The sequence below is a fragment of the Salvia hispanica genome, chromosome 2, assembly GCF_023119035.1.
Source record: "Salvia hispanica cultivar TCC Black 2014 chromosome 2, UniMelb_Shisp_WGS_1.0, whole genome shotgun sequence".
Taxonomy (NCBI): domain Eukaryota; kingdom Viridiplantae; phylum Streptophyta; class Magnoliopsida; order Lamiales; family Lamiaceae; genus Salvia; species Salvia hispanica.
This window is the reverse complement of record NC_062966.1, coordinates 14,227,550-14,238,777: the sequence shown is the minus strand read 5'-3', so window position 1 is coordinate 14,238,777 and position 11,228 is coordinate 14,227,550. Positions and strand designations below refer to the sequence as shown.

Genomic DNA, 11,228 nt, shown 5'->3' with positions numbered 1-11,228 from the left:
GATCAGACACTGGTTTCTTTAACATCATGGACTTTGACTTGGATGGGATTAACACTGGCTTGGACGCGGATGGGGTAACCACTTGCTTGAGCGGGTGCGGTGGTCGCTGAACGGAGGGACTGCCCTGGCCTGGTTGCTTGACCTCGCTGCTGGACCCAGGAAGCACCTTCGACTGGGTCAAGGGGAGTGTCTTTTCCAACCATTTTAACATCTTCATTATTAGCTCCACAGCCTCCGTCATCCGCTCGTTTTGCTTGGCTGACTTCACCGCCAAGTCCGCAATATTTCCCCGCAGGGTCTTCACCTCTTCACGATTCCCGCTCAATTCTTTCCTTATCCCTCCAAGCTCTCTCACCATCTCCTTTCGCATCACTTGCATTTCCTTCCTCATACCTTGCACGTCCTTCCTCAGCTCCTCGACCTCTTCACTTGGCACAGCCTCCACCGCCTCCGTCTCCGCTTTCACCTTGTCTCCTACCTCGTAGAAGAAAGTTTGTTTGCCGTGAGCTTGGAGTAACTCCTTGTTGAAAAAGTATTCAACACTGAAAGTCTCCGGGGGTTCGCACATCACGACCAAGGGAGCGGTTTTGGCTATCTTCATGTCAATATTCCGCTGGAGGTAGGCGTCTAGGATATGGCAGGTATACATATGTCGAGCAGGGTTGTTTGTCATTTGATGACATGCTTGAGCCAGCCAGTAGCCTAGATGCACCTTTACGCCTTTCGCCATGCACCAAGTGAAGTAAAGGTCGTTAGTTGTCAGAGCTGAATTTGCAGTTTCCATTAGGTTGTAGCTGATAAACGTCTGGGCAAAACGGAGGATTCGGTCCTCAATGTGAGAGGCCTTGGAGTAGCTGGACTTAAACGCCCCTGCCTTGGAGTGGGTGATCAGTTCCCAAGCTGCTTGCACTTTGAACCCTGGCATGTTCTTCGGTACGCCAACCATCCTCTCATTCCATATGCCTTCATCATCCTCAGCCTTGGTAAACAACCCCATCCTCAAAGACCACTCTCGGATGCTCATTTCATGTTCTTCGTTAAAAAGCCTGAATGTGATGGAGTCCGCGTCGAGGTCAGAAGTGTTCTTTAGTCGGAACATTGAGAAAAACTCCCGGGCTAAATCTACGGGCACCTTCTCCTGGCTGTGCCTCAATAACCACTCAAATCCGATTGAGTAGATACATGCGCGGAAATCTTCATAACAAGCAATCGTCATAAGTTCTTCGGAGCTGTACTGCTTGCCAGACTTAGCCATCTTACCAGCACTGCATCTCTCTTTGTACACTGTGGCCCGTTTCTGATCGTCGAAATGCCTCATCGACTCCAGCAGTTCCTTAGTCAGCCACACCTCCGGACGCCCATGGATGAACTCTTCTTCAGATTCTTCAAGTTCAGAATTGGACCCAGGAGTAGGCTCAGCTTGTTCCTCGGTAGAGGGAACTTCGGTCACTGGGGAAAGGGGCTCCTCAACCTCCTCGACGGAGGGAGCTTTCCTTGACCGCTTTGACTGGGTCGCAACCGCCTTTCCTTTCCTTGGTCAGGTGACGATCCTCCGCCTCTTCAAGCCTTCTGTCCTCGGGCAAGGAACTCCTCCTTCTCGGAATAGACCAAGTCATCCACTTCGTCGCAAGCAGACTCCTCCTGGCCCTTCTCCTCTCTCGCTCTCTCGTCCACCCGGGGTTCGTCTTCTTCCCTGGTTGTCCACCGGTGTCCACAATCAGATCTAGCCCTTCCTCGACGGGCTCCGGTAGTATCTAGGTTTGTTTCTTCCAAAAGCTTTTCCCGGGGTTTCCCCCACATCATCCACCATCGGGGTCCCCCCCTCAATATAAATGGGGTTTCCCCTCCGACATCACTCGAGGTCGCCCCCTCCACCATAGGTTCAGGGGTCGCTCCCCTAAAATCTTTTGGGGTTTCATCCCCAGTCTCCATAGGGGTTTCCCCCTCAGCCATCAACTCTAAAAAAGGGGTTTCCCCTCAGCAAACTTTACCAAAACAGGGGTTTCCCCCTCAGCAACTTCTTCTTGAACAGGGGTTTCCCCCTTTTTCTCACCCTCAGAGTTAGGGTTTTCACTGCCTTGTCTCTCTGCCTCCATCTCCGTTTCACCGTCATTTCGCTCACCATCCGCCGCCAGTTCACTTGTCGCCTCTTCCTTGTCCGCCTCCAGTGCACTTGTGCTTGGAGCGGTTTCTGTCTGTTGAAAACCAGAGTCCGATACCCTGGTTGAAACTTGAGGTCTCCCTTCGTGGGGAACTGCGGGTTGTGCCGTCGAATCCGCTGGGATCGTCGGTGGTGGTATGGCCGCCGCGGATGTCATCAGGCTGGCGGAGAATAGAGCGTAAACTTCTTTCGCCTTCTCGACGCTTCCCAATTTTTGCGTCAGTTCTGCCAGTAGAACCGCGTCGTACACCTCCGGCTGCAAACTTCTGGTGGCCTGAGTTGGATCCATCGCTGTAAATCTGAAATCAAAAGGAAAACTTGGTCAAAATTGGTTAGGGTTTATGTTTCATGAGAGAGAAACAATGTAGAGAGAAGGGAGATAAATTGCAGTTCGTCGATTAGGATTATTGGAGAGAGAAACTGCAGGTTAGCCCTTTTTGGTGAAAAGATGGTGCGGTTGCAGGCGTGATGTAAGCAACCGTACACCTCCCATAAATATCGGCCGATTCGAAATTCAAATTATCTTCGTCCCTCCTTAACTCCCTTCTCTAGACTCTCCTTCCCTAGCTGATTTCCCTGACCATGACTTTACACTTAAAAAGAAATTGAAGACGCCAGACTCCTAGGTCAAGGATAGAATATAAGACAACGGTTTTCCCACGGAGTCTGGTGCTTCGAAAATATTTTTGGAAGATTTAAATTTTATATACATTTTTTTTGGATTTTCCTATATTTAGAACGCAATTAAATTATTTACACACTCCTTTTGAGTATTTCCGAGATCCCCTGGTTCAATGTATATATTTAAAATGTCAACCAATTACCTGACCCAGGAATTCATCGAGAATACCTCCTTGTCTGACTAGGTGATAATAGGGAGTGCGCGTAGTGGCACTTCCTCCACTACACACAACTCAGAATTATCCCTATAAACTTTCACTCTATGACCATTAACAAGAAAAGGGACAGAGTTAGAGGCACTTCCCTGGATCTCTACTGCTCCATTTGCGCGGAGGCCGACAATGGTATATGGATCGATCCACTTAGACTTCAACTTCCCTGGCATCAGCTTGAGCCGGGATTGGAAAAGGAGCACCTTCTGTCCCACTCGGAGATTCTTGTCATGCCATAACTTTGTCCTTTCCTTATACCACATAGCAGACTCATAAGACTCCAGCCTCAGCTCCTCTAGTTCTTGTAACTGCAACTTCCTTTCTTCTTCACAAGCCGAAGGCTTCATACTCATCTCCTTGACTGCCCAGTACGACTTGTGCTCTATACCCACGGGCAAGTGGCACATTTTGCCAAACACCAGCCTATAAGGCGACATTCCGATAGGAGTCTTGAAAGCAGTTCTGTAGGCCCATAATGCATCACCGAGCCTCTTACTCCAGTCTTTCCTTGACGGATTAACTGTCTTCTCCAATATTTCCTTGATCTCGCGATTAGAAATTTCTGCTTGGCCGTTAGACTAAGGGTGGTACGGGGTAGATACCCTATGGTGAACACCATATTTCTTCATCAGAGCCTCGATGGTGCGATTACAGAAATGTGTTCCTTGGTCTGAGGCAATGGCTCGAGGAACTCCGTATCTGTTGAAGATATTGACCTTCAGAAATTTTGCCACCTCCTTCGATTCACATGTCGTGGTGGCCTTAGCTTCTATCCATTTAGACACGTAGTCTACTGCAACCAATATATATGTGTTCCCACAGGATGATGGAAACGGTCCCATGAAGTCCATCCCCCACACGTCGAAGATTTCGCAGACAATCACCGGGACCTGGGGCATCTCGTCCCTCCTTGAAATTCCCCCTGTCTATTGGCATTTTTCGACCCTCAATGAAATAACCCTCGACCCAAGAAGATAAGGTCGGAATTTTTCGAATGAGTAAACAACAACCAACATTTCCTTCTCCATGGTATCATAGTTCTTCTAAGCTTGATTTAGTGTCTTGGATGCACAGAAGATCACATAACTTCTTCCGTCTATCTTCTGCCCTAGGACAGCTCCCACAGCGAAATCACTCGCGTCGCACATTATCTCAAAGGGGTGATTCCAGTCTGGCGCCCTGATTATTGGTGCCGACACGAGTCTGTCCTTGAGCAACTGAAATGCCTTCTTGCATCCTTCGTCAAAGACGAATTCCACATCGTTGTGCAACAAATGAGTGAGCGGTTGCACGATTTTCGCGAAATCCTTGATAAACCTCCTATAAAATCCCGCGTGACCCAGGAAGCCTCTAACTTCTTTTTGGTTCGTGGGGTAAGGTAACTTTGATATCACATCTACCTTTGCCTTGTCCACCTGTATTCCTCTTTCAGAAACCACGTGACCCAAGACAATACCTTCAGTCACCATGAAGTGGCATTTTTCGAAGTTCAAAACTAGATGCTTCTCCTGGCATCTTTTTAACACTAGGTCAAGGCTGGCCAAACAAGTGTCGAACGAATTCCCGTATACGGTAAAATCATCCATGAATATCTCAATGCATACTTCAAGCAAATCCGAAAAAATACTCATCATACACCGCTGGAACGTTCCTGGTGCGTTACACAACCCAAACGGCATTCTTCGGTATGCATACGTACCAAAAGGGCACGTGAACATGGTCTTCCCTTGGTCGTCCGGGTTAACGTAGATCTGGAAATAGCCACTGTATCCATCAAGGAAGCAAAAATACTGTTTGCCAGCCAATCTTTCTAACATCTGATCAATGAAAGGTAGGGGGAAGTGATCCTTCTTCGTGGCCTCATTCAGCTTCCTGTAGTCGATGCACATCCTCCACCCCGTCACCAGCCTAGTGGGCACCAACTCGTTCTTGTCATTCTTGACAACCTGTATTCCAGACTTTTTGGGCACCATATGGACAGGACTGACCCACTCACTGTCCGGAATGGAGTAGATGATCCCTAGAGAGAGCAATTTCAACACCTCCTTCAGAACTTCCTCTCGCATGTTCGGATTCAGTTTCCGTTGTGCGTCTCGGTGAGCCTTCACACCTTCTTCTAAACGGATGTGGTGCATGCAGAGATCAGGACTGATTCCTACTAAATCAGAGAGGGTCCACCCTATTGCTTTCTTGTTCCGCCTGATCACTTCCAACAATTCCTTCTCCTGCTCCTTAGTCAAGTTACTGTTGACTATCACTGGGAATGCCTCATTCTCTTCCAAGTAAGCATACTTGAGGCCTGGTGGAAGTGTCTTCAGTTCCTTCCTCGTGTCATTCGTCTCCTGGGGCAAGGGATTTTTTTCTGCAATATCAGGTAATGTTTCCTTCCCAGACCCAGGAGAATTCTCCAGACTAGCCACATGGGCTGATCCCCTTGATCTAGCTGACTCGGGATTTCTGCAAAACTCCATGATGGCCTCTGTTAGTTCCTCATCTGTCAATTCCGTTGTGTTCATTGCTGCACACCACCCTACAACTTCTCGGTCGATTAAATGGCTCAACTCCGAGTTGTCAATTTGTTCCTGTATCAATTCTGTCTCAAGATATTCTTGGACCAAGGGGTTAATAACATCTATAGCATACAAATTCTCAACATCCAATGGCCTTTTCATTCCCTCATCTATGCTAAATGTATATTTTTCCCCATTATAATCCAAGCAAATTGTTCCATCGAAGACATCGATAATGGTCTTAGCAGTGCGCAAGAATGGTCTCCCTAAAAGCACGCCACTCGACTCAGCAGACTCATTATCATTCATTTTGATAACATAGAAATCAGCAGGATATAGAAAATCATGCACCTTGACTATGACATTTTCTAACACACCTTCAGGACAGATGCAAGTTCTATCTGCTAACTGGATTACCACCTTGGTGGCGACCATCCTAACCCCTGTCAGTTTCTTGTAGATTGAAAGCGGTAAAACATTTATAGACGCCCCTAGATCACACATAGCATGCTCGACTCTGATATCTCCTAGAGAAATGGGTAATGTGAACATACCTGGGTCTGTGCATTTCGAGGGCATCCTTCTCTTTTGTATCACAGCAGACACGTTCTCCCCGATCACAATTTTCCCGTCTGGCTTGGTCTTCCCTGCTATGAATTCCTTGATGAACTTGCTAAAGGCAGGCATCTTCAGGGCTTGCAAGAAGGGCAGGTTGATTTCCAGCTTGCTAAAAATCTCCATGAGGTCCTCTGTATCATCCTTCTTTTTCTTTGCTTCCCCTCGGTATGGAAACGGCTTTGCTCGCTTCACCGCATTTGTGGAACTCCCAGCCTGGGGTTTCGCCAGCTTCCCTACTTCCTTCCTTACTTACTAACTCAGGCTCTGGATCTAGGAAAAATGGATCAGCTGCTCGAGGTAAAGATCCCCCTAAATCTCCTTTCTGGAGGTCATCCTGAACAGGAACTTCTCTGGGTCTAGGGCTATCTCCTTGAAACACCTGACTCTCCTTCCCTTTACTTGCCTGTGCGGGTACTTCTTCGTCGATCTCCAGTGTCGGTCCTTCATAGCCCCTCCCGGATCTCAAGGTGATATGACTAATGTTTGCTCGGTCGGGTGGCTTGACCGTGGCAGGAAGTTTTCCTTCATTTCCCCGCATCTCATTCAAAGAAACCGCGATCTGGGACAGCTGTTTTGCCATCATGTCCATGGCGGCTTTGTGTTCCGACTGAGCGTCTTGCAATTTGTGCACCACGTCGTTGTTGGAATGCAAGTTATTCTGCATGAACTGCTGTGAATTCACTAGGTCGTGGACCATGTCATCCAAACTCCTTTGTGGCCTGGAGTTGAATTGATTAGAATTTGATCCTTGACCTTGGTTCTGTCCTTGGGTTTGTCGATAGTTCCCCTGATTTCCTTGGTGGTTATTGTACTGGTTGCTAGACCCTTGATTCCCTTGGTGATTTGGTTGGGAATTCTGATAGTTCCCTTGGTTATTCCTCTGGTGAGGTGGCACATAGGAGCTCCCTGGATTGTTCTGATTCCTGTTTCCCCAATTAGTATGGTCCTGATTCCTGTACCCCAGTTGCAAGTTGCCCCTCTTGATTTCTCCCTGACCAGTTGGACTGCCTCTCTGGAGGGTGTGCATAATTTGTGAGCTGCAGTGGGGGCGGCTGACTTTGATCATTGTCAGTCCATCTAAAATTGGGGTGAGTCCTCCATGGGGCCTCCTTTTGTCTTCCTTGGTTCCAACTTCCATCCGGATTCCAGCTTCCCATTGAATTTGCCTGGGCTTGGCATTCCCCTTCACAAGGTTGACCGTAATAAGGTTGAAGTTGCCTTTCCTCTGGACCAGGGGGTTTCTCATTTTCCGATGGAGCATGAGGGTTGTACTTCTCAATTGCATTCAACAGTGCTTTCTCCAATTTATCTATCCTGTCCTCCACTTTCTTGTCATCTTGTTCTGTTACTGCATTGGCCGATCCCCTTCTCAAAATGCTCCGCGGGTTATCATAGGCCTTCTTCGCCTCGATCAATCTTCCCAAAGTTTCTCTGGCTTCACTTGCTTTATTCTTGGTAAAATTTCCCCCGCTCGAGGAATTCATCAAGTCTTTTGATTCAGGGTTTGCACCTTCGTAAAACAGATAGTAAGTCTCTGCTTCAATCATCCTATGGTTCGGACAAGCATCCAACAGTCCCTTGAACCGGGACCAATAAGAGCTCAGAGACTCATCATATTCTTGCTTGCACTCCTGGATCTCCTTCTTCAAGGCATTCGTCTTGTTGGACGGGAAAAAATAATCCAAGAACTCCAGCTTGAAGTCCTTCCATGTGTTGATCGAGTCTGGTGGGAGCCTCAGCAGCCAAGTATTAGCCTCCCCTTTAAGGGCAAACGGGACTGCACGCAAACGGTAGTCCTCCTCAGTCGCCTCGTTGGGTCGCTTTTGAATGCTGCACAGCTTACTAAACTCGTTTAGGAATTCGTAAGGACATTCGTTCCTTCGTCCAGAGAATGTGGGCAAAACTCCGAGCACATTTGTCTTGATATCGATAGACCTCCGGCGCGGGTTTGAGACTATGGCATGGGCGGGCTCACCGTCTAGATGCGCGGTGAGTGAACCTATCTCCGGATCGGGATCCACTAAATGTGCCATATTCACGTCTTCCTCTTCCTCAGTCTCGGAATGCTCTGTTTCTGTGGACGACTTCGGGTCCTCTTCTCCTGACGAGTTCCACTCCTTCTCACTTTCTGATTCGAACGGAAACGGGTCTACTGTCCTTAACCCTGATCTGGTAGTGACAGTGGACGTAGACTCCTTGACTTGCCACTTGTATCGGGCGTTTCCTGACCCAGATGAACTAGCCCAACTTCCAGAATGGAAGCCCGTGTTCATAAACTGTCAAGAAAAACAAAATAACAGAAATTAAACTATTTACACCAAATCCTCAAACGCATAAACAATTAACGCCATCCATCCCCGGCAACGGCGCCATTTGAAAGCTCTTACTCTTTGTTTAGACTGTGTGCACAGAAAGGAATAACAAGCTTCCTAGGTCCAGCGAATCCACTAGATCACAGGGTCTAGGAACTCACGGATCGTTGGAAGATCTCGGTCGTCGGACACACAGAATACCTCTTCAAAAACCCTCAACCACGTATACTAAAATTAGCACAGGGAAGTAGGGATCGATCCCACAGAGATGAATGCGCAATTAAACATGTTCAAGGATTGGGGACTATTTTTGGGTTGGCTGCTGCCACGCAATTTGGGTTGAGGAAATTAAACTAAACTTGGAGTTGAAATCTGCTACGCTAACAGCTAGATCTAGGCAGAAACAGAAATCATGCATATAACTGGAAAAAGCGAGACAATTACTAGATCTAAGAAAACTATTCCCTAAATTACCTAGACCTGGGAAATAAACTGACGGTGGGGACCATTTGCTGAAAAGGTAAAGTACGGATGAAAAGCTGAAAAACAACGAACTAAAGTACTAACTAACAGCGACATCATCTTCTCCAACAATTTGCATAAAACTTTCAGTAGAAACAGAGATAGGACGTAGATCGAAACGAAGCAGACTGAATTTAAAGCAATTAAACGAAGAACAATTAAAACTAAGCAGATCTGCGACTACTAGACGAAGTAAAATGAAAAGAGAGCAGAAAATTCGAAATCCATGCACAACTCGGTTTCCCCTGTTCAGATCCACACTTCGGATGCTAAATCCACTCCGGATCCAAGCATCCGAAACAAACTCCGTCCAAATTATATGTCCATAGCTACAGATTCGCCGATCAACCACCGATTAACAACAATAACACAGATCCACAACCTATTTCCCAGATCAAGCACAGAAACATCCAAAACGGAGAATAACATTCAACTTCCGAAATTAAACCTCAAAAACACAGAATCAACGTAAATCAACACAAGATAAACACCATCATGACATAATCTAAATGCATAGATAATCGGTAAGTAGCCAGCAACCAAATCGACTTCCAAAACGTTGAAGTTCGACGGAATAAAAGTGCAAAAAACTGAATGTAAACTGATTGTATCTTCGCCCTCCGTGAGGACGGTGTTACCACTAACTTTCTCCGAAGATGAACCCTTAACTACCCCAGAATTCCCATTTTTCCCAAGTGTGTGTAAGTGTGTGAGCTGAGAGCAAAATCATGTATATTTCGTGTGCTGCATGCTCCTCTTTTTATAGGCGTAGAAGTGGGTCCAATGGGGTGTGAATAGTCTTCGTTACCCTCGACTTTGGACTTCCTTCGTCTAGCCATTTTTCTCTTCAACTCTGCTCACTTTCCTTCGCTTTCCTTCGCTAGTCCATTGCCTCCAGCTCTTCCTGGATCTAGCGATTCCTTCACACACCTGGCTTAAAAATTGCGTTAGACCCAGTAAAATAAAGTGTTTTTCACCACATAACCGATGCATGAAATTAGCCTTATCAATAAGGGAAAAGGAAAGTCCAAGAGGCCAAGTCGAAAATCCGTTATTGATGAGATTTCTCAAAGGAACGTGGATATGTGGCAGGTTAATATTTATTATCTATTAATATTATTAATTATGAATTACATTACATTATTTTTCATAATGTTATTTGATATTTACACTACAAATATTATTTTGTAGAATCGAGAAGAGCAAGATATGGCCAATGCTATTGCTCTCTCCCGCTCTCAATCCCAAGGCGGACGTGGATATGGTGGCGATGTTTATGTTGGTAGTGGTAGTGGTGCTCCCGGTCCCGGTGCCTATTCTCAACAAATTCCAACCCCGGTGAATCTTGATGACGACGATGATGATGATGACGAGGAGGAAGAGGAGGAGGAGGCGGAAGAGGAACAACAACAAGAAATGCCACCCCCACTACCACCAAGGAGTCGTCGTGGTCGTGGTCGTGGACACCCTCCTCAACCTCCTAAACCAGTTGAAAGGACTTTAACCTCAGATATCATGGTCAAACATTTCAAGAAGGTACGAGATAGTACCGATCCGAACACTTTTAATGTGTATTGCAACTATTGTGAAAACGTATACACATTACGAAAGAGTGGAGGATATGGTACATTTACCCGTCACATGGAGAAAGCGCATCCGGTCGAGTTTGGTATCGCTCCAACCCAAACTCAACTCAACTTTCAACATGGAGGCGGGATTGGGAGTGGGATTCATCCCAAACATCAGGTATGTGTAGCAATACTCTTTTAAAATATGTTCATAAAAATGCTCTTAATGTGATGTCTAGATTTGCTATGATGAAACATTTTCCATTCAATGCTTTTGATAACGATGCTTTTGAGTCGAGTATGCGACAAGTTTATAATGCCGCTGCAAGAAAATTGAGTCGAACTTCTATGACTCGAGCTGTTGTTAGACAATGCATGGAAAAGAAGGTGCAATTAGGTACGTTTATTGTTAACTTGGGTCATAAAGTTTCGATTTGCTCTGATGTGTGGACTGATTGTTTTTGCAAAAATTCATATATGGGCATTACTGTGCATTTCGTTGATCACAGTTGGACTTTGAACAAACGTTTGATTGCATTTCAGGAATTTCCCGCACCACACACTGCACAAGCAATTGCTCAATTGATCATTCAAGTTTTGAATGAATTTCAATTGATCAATAAAAATTTTTCTGTTGGTTTTGA

At 46.2% G+C, this 11,228-nt stretch overlaps 1 protein-coding gene across 1 annotated transcript; it reads right to left on the bottom strand.

Annotated features, from left to right (window-relative positions):
- Positions 1-4,097: 4,097 nt before the first annotated feature.
- Positions 4,098-5,570, bottom strand: LOC125206331. Its single transcript, XM_048105599.1, has 3 exons — positions 5,109-5,570; positions 4,754-5,000; positions 4,098-4,510 (listed from the first exon to the last, which is right to left on the bottom strand). The coding sequence occupies exons 1-3, from the start codon at positions 5,568-5,570 to the stop codon at positions 4,098-4,100; spliced, it is 1,122 nt and encodes a 373-aa protein (XP_047961556.1).
- Between the last annotated feature and the right edge of the window lie 5,658 nt (positions 5,571-11,228).

Excerpts from the sequence above, each read along its gene's own strand:
- LOC125206331 (XM_048105599.1), bottom strand. The coding sequence starts at position 5,570 with ATGAACACAACGGAATTGACAGATGAGGAACTAACAGAGGCCATCATG. Across the intron at positions 5,001-5,108 it reads ATCCGAACATGCGAGAGGAA|GTTGTCAAGAATGACAAGAA; the intron begins GTTCTGAAGGAG and ends TCTGGAATACAG. Across the intron at positions 4,511-4,753 it reads CATGTTCACGTGCCCTTTTG|GTATTGTCTTGGGTCACGTG; the intron begins GTACGTATGCAT and ends TGGTGACTGAAG.